Source organism: Mercenaria mercenaria, unplaced genomic scaffold, assembly GCF_021730395.1.
Source record: "Mercenaria mercenaria strain notata unplaced genomic scaffold, MADL_Memer_1 contig_654, whole genome shotgun sequence".
In the NCBI taxonomy this organism is placed as follows: domain Eukaryota; kingdom Metazoa; phylum Mollusca; class Bivalvia; order Venerida; family Veneridae; genus Mercenaria; species Mercenaria mercenaria.
In genome coordinates, this window is record NW_026463542.1 from 55,405 (window position 1) to 76,232 (window position 20,828).

The 20,828-nt window shown below is 35.0% G+C and overlaps 1 protein-coding gene across 1 annotated transcript in view; it reads left to right on the top strand.

The window, feature by feature from the left end:
- Positions 1 to 20,410, top strand: part of LOC128554695 (rho-associated protein kinase 1-like) — a gene marked incomplete at its 3' end in the record, with an annotated part of 46,747 nt that extends 26,337 nt beyond the window's left edge. Inside the window, exons 6-7 of the mRNA XM_053536003.1 lie at positions 19,361 to 19,498; positions 20,264 to 20,410. Of these exons, the coding sequence (XP_053391978.1) occupies positions 19,361 to 19,498; positions 20,264 to 20,410 (285 nt within the window). The remainder of the gene's footprint in view (positions 1 to 19,360; positions 19,499 to 20,263) is intronic.
- Positions 20,411 to 20,828: the final 418 nt, after the last annotated feature.

A 20,828-nucleotide genomic window follows, 5' to 3' on the forward strand; every position in this document is an offset into this window, starting at 1 on the left:
ATAATCTCCGTTAAGTTTCAGTCTAACCTAAAACGTCAATATTTTTCCATATTGACTTTCAAATTTCATATCGGGTGTGTCTCGTCATTTGTGACGTCAGTTTTATGTTTGTCGTTGCGTTTAAAAGTTCTTTCCCCGGCGATATTTCAGCTTTACACGTGCTTAAGAACAAATTAATATCATTATATAATATTCTAAGTATACTAGTAAATGCGCATGTAATAAAAAGAATATTAGATTTTAATCGAGAAATATGCACTCGTTCTTTCGCGGAATGATACTGCGCTTCAAAAGTCGCGCAATATTTCCACTGCAGAACTCGTGCATATTTCTCGATAAAAAAACTAATAACCTATAATTATTAATCGGCGTGAAGTTGGCAGTACAGCAGTAGGAGCAGTTAACTGCTGCTACTGCTAGCAGTTACAGCAGTTAATTGCTGCTACTGCCAGCAGTAGGAGCAATTTACTGCTGCTACTGCCAGCAGTTACAGCAGTTTAAATGGTACTACTGCCAGTACTTATAGCAGTTAACCGGCAACAGTTACATCAGTTAATTGCATGTACTACTAGCAGTTAACTGCTACAACAGCAAGCAATTACAGCACTTCAAAATGCTGTTATACCAGTTTGATTTACTGGCATCAGTATTTGGTATATCAGTGTCCTACATTAATACTGCCAGCAGAAATTTTGTCACTAAAATCAGTTTTATCTGTTTCCTGTAGATGTTACTGCCTCGTCATTCTTTTGTATAGTTAGATATTTCACTCAATGCAGTTTCATCTGCTTTCTATATGACATTAACATCTTCTGAATAAAAGATTTATGAGGTTTTACTGGTTTCATATCAAGGTCAAGAAGGCGTAATAGAGCGCCATCTAATGGAATGTCAAACATTACGATTGACGACGCCACGTCTTTGCGTTGACAGCAAACAGCTTGTTTGCTAAAGATTTCATTACGCATCCAGTTTTTAGCTCACCTGTCACAAAGTGACAAGGTGAGCTATTGTGACCGCTTGATGTCCGTCGTCAGTCGTGCGTCGTGCATCAACAATTTCTAAAAAAAGTCTTCTTCTTGAACACTACTGGGCAGAATTACACCAAACTTCACAGGAATGATCCTTGGGTGGCCTCCTTTCAAAATTGTTCAAAGAATTGAATTCCATGCAGAAATCTGGTTGCCATTGCAACCGAAAGGAAAAACTGTAAAAACCTTCTTCTCAAAAACCAGATGCCCTAGAGCTTAGATATTTGGTGTGAAGCATTGCCTAGTGGACTTCTACCAAGTTTGTTCAAATCATGACCCTGGGGTCAAAATTGACCCCGCCCCAGGGGTCAATTGATTTTACATAGGAAAATCTTAAAAAATCTTCTTCTCAAAAACCAGAAGACATAGGAAAATCTTAAATTTAAAAAAAAAATAAACCAGAAGGCCTAGAGCTTAGATATTTGACATGTAGCATTGCCTAGTGGACCTCTACAAAAATTGTTCAAATCATGACCCCCGGGGTCAAAATTGACCACGCCCCAGGGGTCACTTGATTTTACATAGGAAAATCTTCAAAAAATTTCTAAAAATAAACCAGAAGGCCTAGAGCTTAGATATTTGACATGTAGCATTGCCTAGTGGACCTTTACAAGATTTGTTCAAACCATGACCCCCGGGGTCACAATTTACCCCGCCACAGGGGTCACTTGATTTTACATAGGAAAATCTTGAAACATTTTCTAAAAATAAACCAGAAGGCCTAGAGCTTAGATATTTGACATGAAGCATTTCCTAGGGGACCTTTACAAGATTTGTTCAAATCTTGACCCCCTATGGTCAAATTGACCCAGCCCCAGTGGTTACTGGATTGTACATAGGGAAATCTTCATAAATTTGCTAAAAATAAACCGGAAGGCCTAGATCTTAGATATTTGATACATGTATGTAACATTGCCAAGTAGACTTCTACAAACTTTGTTCAAATCATGACCCCCGGGGTGAAATTGCCCCCCCCCCCCCCCCCCCGCAGGGGTTACTTGATTGTACATCAGAAAATCTTCCAAAACATTTCTAAAAATCATCAGTTTGACATTTGAAACATGTAGCTCATATTACTCAGGTGAGCGATCCAGGGTCATCTTGACCCTCTTGTTTTTTTTTTATTTTGTTTTTGTATCATTTTCAAACAATTTAGTATTTACTTGTAGTTCATAAAAGGGGTAGATATAACTACTGCCCACTTTAAATTAAATATCTTTTCTGATTATATTCTTTTCCATCAAATCTAGAATGAACGCAATGAAGAAGAAAAACAATATATATGTTTAGAGTAAATACATGGCTAAGATTTTGTCAGCATTTGACTGTATTCATACTTATCACTCAGATTAAATCTTCCAGTTGTTATCAGCATGTATATTTATTTTTTTTCAAATTTGAAAAACGTGAATATTATGGCTGGATATAGCCACTAAATCGATGCCATTTTCAACTTTAGCTTGAAACAACAACCGGATGATATGAATGAACTGAAGTATAAAATATGAAAGATCGGTGCCGTCTCTAGACTTTTACGTAAAAATTTAGAACCCGGGTCCCCGAAACATGATCGTTCAGAGTCTGTTTTAAAACAGCACTATCAAAAAAATAAATATATATATTTTTAAATATGAATATGAATAAACGAGAGAGAAGTGATAACAATTAACTTCCGCGTTTCAGAAATTAACTGCTAACTTCAGTTTTTTTCTTTTAAATATATTTGATTGCTCTTTGTTTCATACATAAAAAAATACAAGCATACCTTATAAACAAAGAACAAAAAAAAAATAACAAACAAGAAAAAACATCAGCAAAAAAACGATTGGGTCGGGCTATAAATCATTTCAACATCGGCATATACAGCCATTACCACAATGTTAACTTTCACCTTTTTAAATGAACATTTTAAACCATGGTTAACAAATATATGCATTTCCAGTTTTGAAACTATAAATACAAGTGACCCAAGGAACAAAAATGGTTAGGAATTAGTCTCTTGTCTAAATCATCCAGTCAAAAATTACCCCCACCCTCATATCGGACCGAATTACACACTTTTTAGAGGGTCCGTCAATCGAGCGATCGTAGGTTTGGTGTCCGGTACGGTCACTCTATCCGTGATTAAAGTTTTTCAATGGGACAGTTGTTAGGAATTAGTCTCTTGTCTAAATCATCCAGTCAAAAATTACCCCCACCCCTCATATCGGACCGAATGACACACTTTTTGGTGGGTCCGTCAATCGAGCGATCATAGGTTTGGTGTCTGGTACGGTCACTCTATCCGTGATTAAAGTTTTTTAATGGGACAGTTGTAAGTTACTGTAGACAAAGAGTTTAGTGCTTGTAACAAATAAAATGGTTGATGAAAACGGACGTAAAACCCGAACACAAACAATATTTATTCACGGCTAATTCTGACTTTTAAGTTGGTCGAAATATGAAGAGTCATATCGACATGAAATTAACGACATACGTCAAAAGGGTGCGGACATGAAGTAAAGAAATAATTGCATTTATGCATCTGATAAACCTTAACTGTGTTGGGTTTACGCCGTTTCTCAACATGAACAACCTTCAAATTATGACACCCCGGACCCACACCCGCCTCACACCTCGACCTGGGTTCCTCCCAAACAAAAGTTTTCCTGGAATGGCGGCCACCTGTGCCTGGTAGGGGACAACCCTCTCTACAACGGCCACCCGGTCCGATCCAAAACTAAAGGACTGGGGCGGATGGGGGCGCCCAAACTGAAAAAAAATGAAAAATTCCGAAAATGGCCTGAAACCAACTTTGAGACCCGCTCACGAGTAAACAAGAGTTTTCCCGGAATAGCCACTATGCTGGCCCTCCATAGACCGCCACCCTCTACAACGGCCACCAAGTCTCAACCCTAACTAAAGGTCCCATAGGGACCTCCTATTAACTGCTGGGACGATTTTAGGCCATCCCGGACCTACGCCCGCCTCACACCTCGACCGGGGTTCCTCCCGATTAAGAGTTTTCCCGGAATGGCGGTAATCCGTGCCTGGTTGGGACTACTCTCTCTACAACGGCCACCCGGTCCGATCTAAAAGTAAAGGTCTAGGGCGGAGCATGGGGCCCCCAAACTTCTCACTTATCCCAAATCTACATTATGCGATGGATTAACACCTAAATCTAGTTTAGTCCTAATTGTCTTTACGGAGCCAGGAAGTCCGATTCTACCGCAAGCAACTTTTTGTCAATATTTATTCCTATCTTCACTTCAATAATCATTAAAGATAACGCATTGAATATATATGCCTATAAAATACATTTACTCATTTTATTTAGAAAACGTGCCGGGCCAAACTTACTTTAAGTTTTCGCTACTTTACCATAGGCGTAGGAGCAGGGGGTGGGGGGGGGACAGGGAGCGCACCCTTTCCCCAATTTTGAGCGTGAAATAACAGTACAGAAAAGGAAAAATGCCAAAATGATAAAGAATCTGGGAGAAGAGTTAGGCGAATTTTTTATTCCTAATTTGGAAAATTTAAAAGATTTTGTTTTGATGTGATCTGTGGCCACAGCACAAATAAGAGCTATAATGGCAGCGTACTCGATTTTTTGAAGCCCGTTCACTCGAAACTATCTTACATCAACAAAAGATTCAGCAAAATTTTCTCATTTTCAAAAGAAGCACAGTTTTGCAAACTGTATGTCGGAGACATTTAGTAAATAGAAACCTGACTACATGCAAACTTTTAACAGAAATTTCTATATTAAAAACGAGCATAATTTTCACATTATGATAACAGCATTTCTTGCCGTGCGAGGTGAAGATATGCTTCCTCCAGTTTTAAAGCGGTAGAACGAATGCACACTTCGGTATATATACATTAATTTTCATCTTTTATACTAACACGCAATACTGTTTATACATGCAAACATGCTTTGGTTTTTTACATAGACACTGTGCATTATATGCTGATTGGTTTCAAACACAGGTTCCCTTTAATTAAGCGGAAGTTTATTATCCATACAACATACACATGGAAAGAAGTTGAATCGTGAATTTGTAAATACATACTTACATTCTAGTATACAATGTCGCCCCAAAACTCCATTAAGAGTGACACCAAACCATTTTACGGGAAAGACATAAAATGGATTCTTTTCGATGAGTTGCGAATGTCGTGACGTTCGTTATGAAAGAATGCAGCCGTTTTATTATTTCCTGTTTGTAAGATTTGCAAACTGATGACAAACGAACATCTACAAAATGTAATTGTGAGGAGATGCGAAATTGCGTGAAAAAATGTGTTTAAGAGGCGACTGTTTCTGATGAAAAATAATAATAAAATCCTTTTCTTGTTATCTGATTTTCAAACAAAACATACTTTTTTACCTTCAGCAAACTTCAGCAATTTTAACTTCAATCTAAAACAAAGCAACACATTCCTTTCTACATTTAATGTCATCCAGTTTAGTTTACTGTTTTGTTTGCCTGTCACTAACGTTTATTTGTGATGATCATATGATGGATTGTCAAAACTTAACATAACTTTACACAACGATATCTTTTGAAATTGTCTTCTCTTTTATTTCAACAAGTTAAACAGAATTTTGGTAATGCAGATGTACAGATAAATGATATTTTGCCCTCCGAATTGCAAAACATAGACCGTAAGGGGACGATAAATGTTAAGATTATTTTGTGCCCACTGTAACTTAATTTAATTTGTACTTTGTTGTTTTTGCAGTTTGATCACCTTTTCCGTAAGAAAAGTTTTGCATGATTTCTCTTTGAATATAAGACAATACCTTTCACAACATACAGCAATGATTTCATAACCTTAAGGTCTGTAACATGAACCTTTTAGTTAAAAAAAAATCATAACATGCTGGAAACAAATTATGATAGCATATTTTCCATTGTAAATTAGAGACCACATAACATTAGTACATTATCTGATTGATTTTATCTACTACACATCAAAGAAAATGACACAAGACTGACTCCAATACATTCTTAAAACTGTTTAAACACTTGGAAATTCTAAAGCCTAGATCATAGCTAACTCGTGCATTTACCTTCACACGGTAATTTCATGCTATTTATTTGGTTTTTGTTTAGCGATCGCCAAGTACAGAAATTCATGATAGAAAAATGTTTCAATAAAGCATAGGCTATAAGTGTGTTGTACATGTCCGAATATTTGTAGTTTACGGACGGTTCAAATAAATGATAATGCTGCGGCTGCATGGGTTTAAGGATCATTTGGCAAAAAATATAGAAACCGTGAGACGTCAACTAAACACATGGGAATCACAGCAAAACAATTCTCATGCAGAAAAAATAAATAAATAAAATTTGATGTTCACATAACGAACAGATATATCCTACAGAAAAATTGTCCCCAGATTCTTCAACCTGAAGCACACTATTTTAAAACTTATATCATGAATTTGCTATATTTTAATAACGTCTTAATCTTTATAAACTGTCGCTTTTAGCATTATAAAAGTTATTAAGTTGTTACACAAAAACCATTGACGTGTAAGTTTGAAAGCTCAAAGTCTCAGTGCGTTACTGACATACCGAACCAAGGTAATTTTTACAATGCATATGCTCATTACCAAAAGGAGTTTTTTCTGTCACTGACATTCCTATCATTCTACAATAAGTATGAGTATGACATACAATTATAACTGCACATGATATTTTCTTCAACTTCAGGTCCGTAGAAGTTCAATTTGATCAAAACAACGTTTTAAGAAATTTTGTTTGTTGGACGGGGTGGGAATTACCTCACTCACCTGCTTATCAGTTTTGTTCATTCAGTGATATATCACACCGTGCGTTTATTGCGGTAGCATTTAATGTGGTATTTTTGGGAAATAAAGAACGAAAATTATTGATGATTGAACTGACAGTGCTGATGAAATAGATACAATCACAGTATTCTACAGATGAGTTCCCGATGTATTAGAAAATATAATATGTAACGCATCGTATGAATTCACAACTTATTATACATGTACTAATCGCTTGATTGAAATTTGAAAACAGAGAAATTTTATTGCGATTGAAGGATTTTATTGAATATAAAGCTTTTAAATACATAACGATATTATTCGTTGTTACATATATGGTTATTTCATACCTCACTCATGTAACTGACCGACACAAAATAAAGACATTTTCCTATCGGTGACACATTAACGCAGTATTTATTATGGGTGCAAGCATATTTGTCTTTAGTTTGACAGTGGCATACATATGATTACTGGTAATTAATAGCATTGAGGGAAACACAAATATATAATAATCATAAAAATACTTACGATATAAACGTTTTGATTAAAACAACAATATCATGAATTTAAAATACCTATGACTGATTTCATTTTAATCTCCTTGATCAGAACGATTTTTACACGAGCAATCCTTTCTGCAGGTACTTTGTTTTGAAAGAGTACTGATAAACTTTGCGTAAATTCCTGGTTTTCTAAAAAAGGTAAAAACAAAACCTTTATATGGGAAAATAGTTTAGAAACAAAATAACTATGACTCGAAATGCTGTAAACTTTGTTTAAGTCTTTTTTTAATATTGATTGCAAGAAATAATGATTTTCATGCAAAAGTCAGGGACTGCGAGTCATTGCGGAGTTTGGATTAAGATTCCCCAATTTTTATTTCCTGTTTCCGCATATCGAACCTAAAATTTTACTATGCATTTAAATAAGCGCAAAATTCTTTTTTCTAAGAAAATCAAGTTTTCGTTAACCTGTTATCGGAGAGAAAAGCGCAAATAAAAATAAATGCTTTGTTTCTGTCATTCTTCCTGATTTAGAGTCATGCGTTTGCCTCAGTTCTATCTTATTCAAATGAATTACCTACTACTATTGTTTTCGTCTCAAGCCTGAGTCATGAGTTGATATCCTACTCTGGGAACGTCATTTTTGTAATGCCTTATCTTTTTGAAACTTATTATGATTAAATAGCAAACGGTACTATAGTTTAAATCATGATAATGTGTACAATGTATATATAATAATACACAGTTTAAATGTAGGAACACAACAACTGGAAAATATATTGAATATTACGCCGATTGGTAGCTTATCCAAATAAGTTGTCTGTGTTTTTGTTGTATGCATGATTTTGTTAATCCGAGTGGTTTTTAAAGGAACCACACTAATATGTTTGACTGTTAATTCTGTCTTTTGAACGAGTAGAATTGAAGGAAAAATAAATTGTCTGCTTAGCACAGATTCAAGGGCGGATCAAGGGAATGGGGCATTTTTTTCTCGCTCGCTACAGCTGTTCAGTTTATTTTTTATTATTATTATTATTATTTCTTGAAACCGGTATGCAAGAAAAAGATTCTACCACTTATTATAGGTGTAGATGGAAATATCCGGCTCTCGGGTAACTGTTTAGGCGGTAACTCGACAGAGAGCCTCGTTACCGTCTAAACAGTTTTTCACATATTCCTATCTGCACCTACAACCAGTAAAAGAATCTTATAATATCGAAGTTCAAAAGTTGCTGTAGGCAATGGGAAGTGATTTAAGCACACAACTGATAAAACCAGATACTGTTTTGTGCTTTATTATGTCTCTGCATCATGAGTCTGGTTTGTTCTTCGATTGTTCTATGTCTTGTCATAAACAGTTATTTTAATGTTAACATTTGACATAGACAATTTTTGATTGAATGTCGAATGATTGACGTGCTACATGTACCTACATACAGAAAATAGAACTTTCTCTATTGTCTGACCGCCTCTGTTTTCGGGTGGTTAGAATCGCTGACTTAAAATCACTCTTAAGTACTCACTGATTAAGGGGCATGGGTTCAATCCTTGCTACCGACCAGGTCTCTTTATGTAAGAAAGATGACAGCTTGAGTACTAGTACTTGATTTTTCCAGGAACGATTGTTGGGTAAACTGCCCACCTGACATAACTGAAATAGTGTTTAAACTGGCGTAAAACCCATCAAATCAAATTAACTCCCTCGATTGTCTTTTCTCATATATATGATATGTAACAGAAGCTTCCGCATTCACCATTTTAATAGCTAGTTCCTCGTTTCAACTTTACACACGTACCCGGTTAGTTATACACTTGCACCTCATTTAGTCTTTACACTAACTCCCCGTTTTGTTGAAACACACAATTCCACATTTCGTCTATACACAAACACCCGGTTTGTTACACATTCACCTCAATTGGTTTAAACACAATATTCCCCGCTCTGAATGTGAAAAATCTCATTGCTTAACAATTGAAGATAGCTTTAATCTAAAGCCTCGGATAATTTTAAGATCATAAGAATAAGAGCTGATAGAAATATGATAACTCTAGCTACAGTAATAAAGAAGTTCCCATTTGCTAGGTTTATAGCTTACATCCCCGATTGGTTGCGTTTACATGTGTGTGTGTGTGTGTGTATGTGTGTGTGTGTGTGTGTGTGTGTGTGTGTGTGTTTAACGATCGCCGCAAAACTTTTGTTCGATCATCAGTTATTATCTGATGACACTGTTTCAAATGAGATGTTTGCGTTTATCTTAAGGAGAAATATTTTTGATGGCCTTTCCCACATATATTTACACAATCTTATTGCCATGTTGAACGTAAATTACGCATATTGTTGCAATTGTTGAGACAAGTACAGGGACTGAAATGTTCTCCCGGTGTTTCTATGGACAATTATGATTAGAAGATACTAAATTTAATGAATCCATGTCGCTCCATACTGAAGAAAACGTCCGCTCTAACATTTTGAAATATATTTGCAAACATTGAAACAAAAAGAAATATTGTTTTTCTGGGAAAATAGAAATAGAAGCCAAAAACACTGTATCGGGTTTCGTCATGGAGGCCAACCCACGTGACTTTATCGTACAGTGCCTACTTATATTTTTTGCTTATGATTGACAGATTTTATCAAACTAGAACGCGTCGAAGATTACTTTTCACAGTGTTAATAGGTGTACCACGTACCATAATTACAAACTTGCACACTTTGATGTGGAGAAACGTTTACGGTATCACCCACCTAATGGTGACTTTTTACAAACGTTCAAACCAATGTTACTAGTAACAGCAATACACTGTATCGAATGAGATACTTGTATGCAAATTTTAACACCTTTTTCTGTGGGGCAGAAGTTAAACATGCCTACATTTCTTGTGCACTATGTAATTTAAACAGTAAAGGCAAAATAGAGTACTTTTACCGTATGCAATTCTGTATTATTAAAGATGTCTAACTCTATCTCCTTCTGTTTTCGAGATAAATTCACTTTGAACAGAAATAAATCACTTATCGTATGATAAATTTTCACTTTGTACAACAAATCAATATGTCCTGAAAACAAAGCACTGAGGGAACTGATGTTGGCAGCGTATGACAGCTTCTGGTAATAGGCATTAACAGTTAGCTTAAATTTAGTGATTCTAGTTAAACAACTTTTGATTAATAAGCATTTTCAACCTTTCTTTTACCAAATCAAGGGGTGAAACTCTGTCAAAGGGGATAAAATAATATATGAGCAAAGCTCATGTGCTTATTGAAAATTTAGTGATGTTTGGTTGATTTTGCTCAAAATCGTTTTTGAATTATAAGCATTTATAACAAATCAATGTGAAACACACTGCTTTCACTAGAACAATGGGAATAACAGTAAATGTGAGCAAAGGTCATGGACTAACTGATAATTATGTGATGTTTAGAGATTCTAATATCATAACAAAAACTTGTAGAATACTTACATAAAGTAACTGACAAGGAACAGAAATTATTTGGTCACTGCCCACTGGACATTTAACGTACTGACCTTAAATCAATAATAATGGGTCATTCACCAGTCTTAAATGACCTCCGTATCAAATGTATTCTTAGACCAAGCTTAATCTAGTTTTCAGGCAAAAAAAAAACATATGACCCGAATGACGTATTACGCAGAAAACGTAGTACTGTAAAATGCGAATTATTTGCGTTGTTAGAATCGAAATAATAAATATGTTCCAATAATTTTATCAATTAATAAAACATGGACAGTCGTTTGGATGCGGATGAATAAATCACTCGTGCTACACACTCGTGATTTAATTATTACGCATCCAAACTCCTGCCCATATTTTATTAACTGATAAAATATAGGAACATATATATTAGTAGTATTTGTTAAATAAGACACCAAAATTTTAATACGCCATGAAACACGTGTGCATTCATCCAGACAAAATAAACATTGCGAGCATACTCACTCAGCTATATTTGTTGGCGACAACAAACATCATTTAGGTAAACAGCCGGTACCTTAAGTCGCAAGACGCGAGATTCAAAATTCCTGCGGCACGGTAGAAATGCCGCCGATTTAATGCACGTATGACACAAATCTGACGAGGTATACCGCGTTATACGTATTACTTAATATGTGCAAGTTCCTTATTTATGCAGCTTAATCCTGTTGTAGTATTATTATCGTAGGACAACAATATCTATTAAAGTATAAGAAATATAAAAACCAGTAGCAGATTCTACATCTTCATCTAAAAATGAATAAAATCAACAATTGAACTAAATACCTATTTTGCAAAGCAAGATATTTTACATTTCATTTTAAATGAAAATTAAAGCTGTTCCCTTTTATTGAAAGCCTAGAAATACCAGATTGTCAAATAAACCTTTGAGGGAGGGTGGGCATTAACTTGTGTTTGCTGCCAAATGTTAAACTCGAGTAGAGGTAAAGACCCCATCACACTAAACTAGTTCTCAAAACGTCCCAACCCGTCCTAAAATAACGGGCTGCGATTCTGCTAGAACGTTTGTACTCCGGCCGGACAATATCCATAATGCGATGTAGTTAATTCTTAAAAAGTTCTCGATACGTCCATCGCGTCTTTATCCCGTCTGAAGTCCGTTAATATTAAGTTCAGTTCGGAAAAAATGCCCGTTCACCTCATGTGGACACCGTTTGTAGACAGTCCAAGTCCGTCTGTAGTCAGATTAAAGAAGTTCGTAACTAGTCCTACTTCATTTTGAGTACGTCGAAATACGTTCTAACTAGTTGTTATCTCGACCAACTCGTTCACAGACAGTTTAACTCGTTCTGATTTCGTCCTCATCTCTCCCTAGTACGTTCAGAACATAAATTGCAATCACCTTCTGGTCCGATGGCTAGTAAAAGCCATCACGTTTCGCCCATTTCTCATTCTCGTTTGTCTCTTCAACTTCTCAAGACACAATACAAAATCCACATCAAAAGGCAAGTATCAATATGACTACAAAGAAAAGTGAAGCCAAACAGAGACGGTGTGTAAAGTGTTAAAACAGGAAAAGACCAATGTCTCACAGAAGCCGATACAGAGTCTCCTAAGTCAGCCCATGAACGTGAAAGTCGAGAGGATGAGCGCCGTAATTTATTCCCTGCACCTTTTGACGGTTCTGTCTCCAAGTTCGAGGATGAAGGAGAACAGAGTCAGAAGACAAAGAAGAAAAAATCAAAGGCATAAACTTGGCTAAACCTTGTGCCCAAATCTTGAACCTGTACGGCATCGGCATGTATTTATATCCTAACTTTTGAAATTGTACTGCAGACGGGATCGACGTTGTAGGACCTGTGAATAAACGTACTAAACGTACCAAAAACGTGCGGAGCGTACTGAGAACTATTTAGAAACGTATTGCAAACTTAGTATTATTTTTGGATCGTATTCAGACGGAATAACGACGCAATAAGGATGTAATGCGGTTGAGTTAAGTCTTTCTATGAACGGGTTAAACGAGCTACAAACGGATCCGGCCGGTGTGCACACGTACTTGATTTGACGCCCGATCGAATTGCGACATACCACGTTTCTAGTACGATCGAAGTACGGCGGTTCAGTTCTTAGTACGTCCATCTCGTTTTAAGTACGTTGTCAGTCCGTCTAACTGTAGAACAGAATGATCGGCAGAAATGTTTGAGTAGGCTCAAAGTTCTGGAGCACCATTCCCGTTCAACCCCGTCCGAGCCAGTCTATAAAGTTCTTAGACAGACTGTAGAACGTCGCTACTATGTCTGTTCCGTTGCCACACAGTTTGCGCCCGTTCGGCTACATTTTTTAGAACGTACTGAAAACGAGCTTGAAGTGATGGGGGTTTAAAGCGCAAAACACCTATATATCCTGACAGAAATGCTCGAAATGTTCGTTTCAGAAACCCGCCAAATTATATACAATAGAAACCAATGAAATATAAAACTAAGGAACGAAACGATAAAAATCGCATTTACTCGCCCTGAAGCTTTGAGTAAATTAATTATTCTCTTATCTCAATAAACTAATAACACACAACCAAAAACACAAATAGGTTTAAGGTATATATTTGGCAGCAAATGTTGAGCAAACAAAGAGAGTAATACGATAATTATATTTAATTTATAATTAAATGGTTACAGTTGCTAATTCAATCACTATATCAGCTATGACAGAAAATGAAAACTTCCAGCACAAAAGCTGCATCTTTACTGTTTATGGGATAAGTTTTGTCTGAAATAAACAATGGAACGCAATTGAAACAAAATGATCGACTAATCATTTTAATATAGTGGCAATGAAATGATGTCGTATACAAGTTCAAAAATCAATTGGTTAAAACTTACAAACAAGAAAACGGTTGCATCAGAATGATTAAAATCACGAAATGTTACATCAAAGATTCATATTAATTCTTTAATTTTTGCTTAAAGAATTAAAGGATCATTCTACTTACAAAGTATGTATACATTCATAATTACAAAAGCACTTCTTTCAATATTGTACATTAAATTGTACTATTCAATGCGTTAGATGAAACTTGTTATGTTTTAGTTACTGAAACACTTACAAAAACAAACTGTTATAGATATTGCTGTATTCGAAAAAGAAACCCCACTTGAAAACGAATGTCCGTAAAAGATACTTTACCACAAGGTCTCGGAAATAAATTATGGTTGAACTTTGCTGAATTACTGAACACAAATTTTTTGGAGCTTCTAGCTTCCTTAACCGTACCAGACATACCACAAACTGATGAGCACAAAGAAACTGTGACAGTTTCAATACTTGCAGAGCACACAAAAGAGAGTGACATTCCGTCACCACGTGGCATTCCGCCACTTGCATAGCACATAGAAATTAGGTAACATTCCGCTACTTGCAGACCATAAAAATTGGTAACATTGCGTCACCACGTGGCATTCCGCCATTTGCAGAACACATAGATAAAAGGTAGCATTCCGTCACTTGCAGATCACAAAAACGGTGACATTTATTCACCACGTGACATTCCGCCACTTGCAGAGCACATAAAAAATAAGCAGCATTCCGCCACTTGCAGAGCGCATATAATAATGGTAGCATTCAGACACTTGCATAGCAAAAAAGTGGAGACATTCCGCCATTTGAAGGCACATACAAATACAAATGAAAGCAGCATTCCGCCACTTGCGGTGCACATAAAAGAAAAAATTAGGTGGCATTCCACCAGATCACATAAAAAGTGTTCTTCCGTTACTTGAAGAGCATAAATAATAACATTCAGTTGTCATGTAACACTTTTCGCCTGCGAATACACACAAAGCTATGAAATAATCTATTACGTCGAAATAAATGAATTGTTGAAAATGAATAAATTTGAATTTATTGTATTCTAAAAGAAATATTGAAAATATCAATTATTTGATAATATTATTGAATTTTCAAAACACAATTTCTAGAATATAAATACAATGTTAATACATGTACTACAAAGAAATCACTTATCACAAAATAAGTAAATGTTTATAAGTCTAAGTTCAAAGAGACAAGACTGAGAGACGAAAAGTTATAACATAGATGTCTTGTATAAAGACAAAATGTCAGTATCCGTCTAAATAGTATCTTTCCAAAAACGAAAACACTCTACTAATTTGCTCTTTACCGAGGCATCTGATAAGTAAACGAACATTCAATTGATTTGCAGAAGTGTTTGTGAAAATTTATGATATCATTTGATAAATTACCTGACAAAAGCAAGTACATATCATCATCACTTTGAAAATCACTGGCATTACTTATCTGTTGATTCTTTGATGAGTTTATTGAACTTGATAGTCATGAGAAGTTACTTCCCATGGGTCCTGTAAAGGTTGCGTTCTGTGCAAATGATGACTGTAATCTTGATTAGCAACCGGAAGCAAAATGACCAGAGTTCCCATATGAGAAGCAGACGACTTTCTTTAGAATGAACCGTCCCTGTTGTCCCGCCATGTCGTCCTGCAATCTTGCGGAAACCACGAAAAGACTAAGAGAAATATATTGATATGAATATTAATGAACATTACTGAAATATGTAAAATTTGATATACCTTAAATATCTCGAATAGTTTCTGTATAATTGAAGTGTTTGATAAAATTTAAAAGCTTAAAAAACAAATATGACAAGATTCATCAAAACAAATAGAACCATGACAATATTGTCTTAATTTATATTTAGATTGTTCTTCAGTTTGTAAATGCATTGATTTTATGCAATCATTTAGTAACTATGTAATATTTGTGAATGTAGGGATAATACACGTTTTTTTTTGTGTATTAACGTCTGCAGAAGCCCGTGGGATTGTTTGTGACCGAGACCGAAGGTCGAGGTCACAAAAATATTTCAAGGGCTTCTGCAGACGTTAATACATAAAACAAACGTGTATTGTCGCTATTCTTGCATAAAACAAACATTACACGACGACTTAATGCATTGTTTTCATGTGATGACTTTACGATTCCGGTACATTTTTAGTTACCATTCGGTTGTTCTTGGAAACTTGTTTTAAATATCAATAACCAGGGCACACAGATCAACAACACTACCAAAAGCGTGATTTGAAGGTTTTTGAGCGTCTTATTTTTATTTCTAATTATTACAAACGTTATATTACTCATAATTTTGCATATAACTTAAAAAAACTCATTAACAGGAACACAATTTTAAGAATAATAAATTTACATTCGAATTATTTTGAATACGAACACATTTAGAGTACGGATGAGTACGAGGGTTGTGACTAGCTTTCATGGTTTATTATATGAATTTTGCGAAAGATCAGGTAAAAACATACTGACTGATACTAACAAAGGTCATAAATATAATACCTAAAAACGAGCAATAGCACAAGTTACACGCGATACTTATTTATTCACAGTTATTTACAATAACTGAACAGACGCTTTATAAAAGGGAGTGAACTCTAAGAGAAGCTAGTGTGTACATTGATAGGGGCAGTACGTTTGGGGTTGGAAACTGATACAGCTAAACAGACTATGGATTACATTGTATCTATAATGCAACCAGAAGAAGTTGTTACGGAAGAAACAAGACGCAGATGCCAAATATCAGTGTGCGCAAAAGTACATACATATGTCCCTGGCAAAGCATTTCAAAAATAAAAATTGGGTATTAACAGCACGTGAATTGCCTTGTTTGTACACGATTAATACATGGGCGGATCCAGTTAAAAAAGTAGTTTTTATGCAAGAATATGCAATACTGACTTGATTACATGTTATGGCCTATAAACAGCTCTCGTACAGTATAAAACTACATAAACGGACTTTTTTCAAATATAAATGGGTGTTATAACATCATGAAAATAACATAACTTGGAACACCTGAATATAATCAATTCTGAAAATTTCAATAACCTTTACATACATCTGCAATTCTTAGAGGCTCGCCTGCTTAGCTCCGTACGTAGAGTGTTGGTCTACGGATCGTGAGTTTGATCCTCGTGGTGGGCGAATGTTCTCCTTGGCTATTTGATAAACGACATTCTGTCTGAAATCATTAGTCCTCCACCACTGATTCATGTGGGAACTTGGCAGTTACTTGCGAAGAACAGGCTTACACTGGTACAGAATCCAGGAACACTGGTTAGGTTAACTTCCCGACGTTACATGAAATACTGTTGAAAAAAAAAACCGGCGTAAACCCAAAACAAACAAACAAAGGAACAATTCTTAGAAATAACTATAGCCTGAAATATGTAGATGCATAATAAACAAAAAGTACATATAGACGGATGTTCGAACTAAGGATTCTATCATTACTAGTCAGGTGCGATAACTCTAGAACACTTGATCTTTTACGTAAGTCATGAGTTAAAGTGATACATAATTTTTCATTACAATTAACTTGAATGCATTTCAGATGAATAATGACTGTTTATGTCGGGGTTGTGTCAACATTTTTCCATTTTGCCATGGGCTTCTCGTCAGTTCTACGAATCTGTTTCTAGCCCGCCCGCTTAGCTCAGTAGGGAGAGCGTTGGTCTACGGATCGCGGGGTCGCGAGTTCGATCCTCGGGCGGGGCGTATGTTCTCCGTGACGATTTGATAAAAGACATTGTGTCTGAAAACATTCGTCCTCCACCTCTGATAACTCATGTGGGGAAGTTGGCAGTTACTTGCGGAGAACAGGTTTGTACTGGTACAGAGTCCAGGAACACTGGTTAGGTTAACTACCCGTCGTTACATTACTGAATTACTGTTGAAAAACGGCGTTAAACCCAAAACAAACAAACGAATCTGTTTCTCATCGTCGGAGTCACTGGCAACATGTATTTGTTCATACTCATTTACCATGGACCGCCCAGACAGTAAGGAATATGTGATTCAAACAATTATTTATGTGATTTAATTTTTGCTGAGCTTTATTCAAATACTCTTTAGAAGCATTTCTGAGATTTATGGCTTTATAAGTAGTATCAACCAGATCCGAAATTTCAGAATCAAATTGATACTGTTTCTTATTAAAATGCTGATAAAAGAAATAAAAATATCATTTCGTACCTTCTTCCTTACGTTTTCAGGTGTCTACTCAGAATCCTCTTTCAGATCACGTTTTAAATCTGAGACTTTCTCGTAAAAAATCCTTTCAGTATCAAACCAACCTGTGTCCTAAATTCAGACGATTTTTCGTCGCAATCTTCTTGATCCGACAGTATGTTTTTGCTGCCAAATGTTAGTCTCAAGTGCAAATTACAAAAGTACAAAAAAAAACTATATATACTTACAGAAATGTTCGAAACCCGCATTTTGTGACACAGGGATTATTCTCTTCTTGTATATAAAATTTGCTCTGAAAGTGAATCATGATAAAGTATAATATAAAACAGGACTACAACCTTATTATATACATTTTTTTCAACTTTATATATATTCAGAAAAGTCATGGTGATTAGATTATTTGTAAGTTTCAAATGAAATGAAACAACTTAGAGCAGAACACTTATTACCGGCACAAAAATTAAGACAAAATGCGAACAAAGCTCAGACAGAATTAAATACCAAACTAGAATGATAACTTACTATGTATATTCTTATCCGGCGACTCATGACAACGAAAGATGAATGTGAGGTTTGGAGGAATAAGTCAAAGAAATTAACAGATGAAAACAATCAAATTAGAATAATGATTTCATCGCTCAGTGAAGATTTCGATAATACAAAGACATTGCACAAGGACAAACTATCACGTCCACAATCAAATGTAGAGCGTCTTGAATCAGAAAAAAACAAATAAGATTACTAATAATTTGATGCAAAATAATGTTCATGTAACTGCATATTCTCATGACATAGTGTAACATTATTATCAGACACGAAACAAGGACTGAATAATGATTTGTAAAATATTTCGTATATTTTGATTGTTACATGTCTGGGAGTTAATATTATTTAACGAAGGGTGAGTCTATTTTACCAGATTTTATCGTTGCAGCGGTTACTAGTAAAAATCTTATATTAATTGAGATTTCTGTTGACTGTTCCCATTTTGGCATCAGTCCTCGCATGCATAATTATTATTTTCTTGATTGTATGGTATTGAATACATGCTAGTTTTATTTGAAGCAGTTTAAGTTTTTGAATGGGTTACATATGTAAAGCACAGAAATATTATAAAGTTTGAAATTATTTCTTTATATAAATGTATTATATGCATGTAGTTATGTAGCGGAATTGTAGCATTTAGTAACAAAAAAACATGAAATTCACTCAGTTTTTACAAAAGAAAATAGATCTAATAAAAATCATTTTTATGGGGAATCATGAAAGGAATTTAATATAACCAAGAATTAAACATTTATGCGTACATTTTAATCCAGTTTATTGTATGTTCTGGAAATAAATGATGATCAGACAGATTTAAAATGAAATCAAACAACTTACAGCTGAACATTTATTCCCTTGACAATAAAATGCTGGTAAAGCTCAAGAAGCATTTAATAGTAAACAAAAGAGGTAAGGGTAAATTACCTTGCCAGGAATGATAATTTGCCATGTATATTCTTATTTAGAGTTTCATCATAATTCAAGATGAAAGAGATTCTTGGATCAAAACGTCGATGCAATTAAGGCAAGATCTCGAAAATGCAAAGACATTGCACAATGACGAAGTATCACAACTTAAATCAAATGTGGAATCAGAAAAACAAGTAAGATAACTTATATTTTCATAACAGTCAAATAAAATTGACATAACTGCATAGTAATTATCAGACATAAGCATTGACATTGTAGCATGTTTGACTACTAGTTTTTTTATTACAGAAGAGACTGAAGAGTGTGATGTACAATATTTCGTTAATATTTTTGATTGTCATATGGCTCTGAGTAAATGTCATTTTAAAAAGGGCAAATATGTTATTTACAGATTTTATCGTTGCACCGGTTACTAGTAACAGTTTTATATTGCTAGAGTTCTTTTTAGCTGTTACTCTTTAAGCATCTGTCCTGAAATGCACAATTGGCATTGTCTTGATTTTATAGTTCTGATTACATGCGAGTTTAAATCGAAGCTCTTTAAAATGTTTATATACGGGAAGCCCAGAAATGTGAAGTTTGATTGGATTCATTATACATATTTAAATTTCTTCTATGCTTGTTTATCAATATGAATATAAAATATACATGTTGTTATGCAGCGGACCTGTAGCATTTTGTGACAAATACAGGACATAAACTCTTTTTTAAATAATGAAAAGAATACAATATAAACAAGAATGAAACCTTTCTATGTACATTTTTATCCAGCTTACTATACATTCAGAAAATAAATGATGATAAGGTTATTTACAGTTTAGTCAGAGAAGCCTAAATGAAATTAAACAACTTACAACAGACTATAAAATACGGGAAAAGCTCAAGTAGCATTTATTAATAAACAAAAATGATGACTAGCCCTGTATATTCTTATTCAGCGTTTCATGAAAATTCAAGACGAAATAGAATCATGGATAAATATGACAAAGGAATTAAGAGAGGAAAACGACCAACTAAAAGAAGATCTCAAATGTACACAGGAACAACTAAAATCAAATGTCGATCGTCTTGAATCAGAAAAACAAGTAAGATAATTCCTATATTCATACCAAAAATATTCACAGAACTGCATATACTCATAATGTCATACCAAATTATGTGCTTGGTTATCGGATTTGTCTCAAAGTTAATAGGAGTGAGCTTGCGGGTTTTCGTATTACCGCTCCTCGCAAGCACCTAAACAGGTGAAGTAAAAATGTTTTACTTGCTCGCTCACAACTACTTTTGGGGGAATGGGAGGGGTGTGTAATTTCGATTACCAAGAATCAACTTGGTGTGGCCTAATATATATATGTGTATTTAACGATCGCAGCAAAACTTTTGTTCTTATCAGCAGTTATTATCTGATGACACTGTTTCAAATGAAATGTTTACGTTTATCTTGAGGAGAAATATTTTTGATGGCCTTTCCCACATTTATTCACACAATCTTATTGTCATATT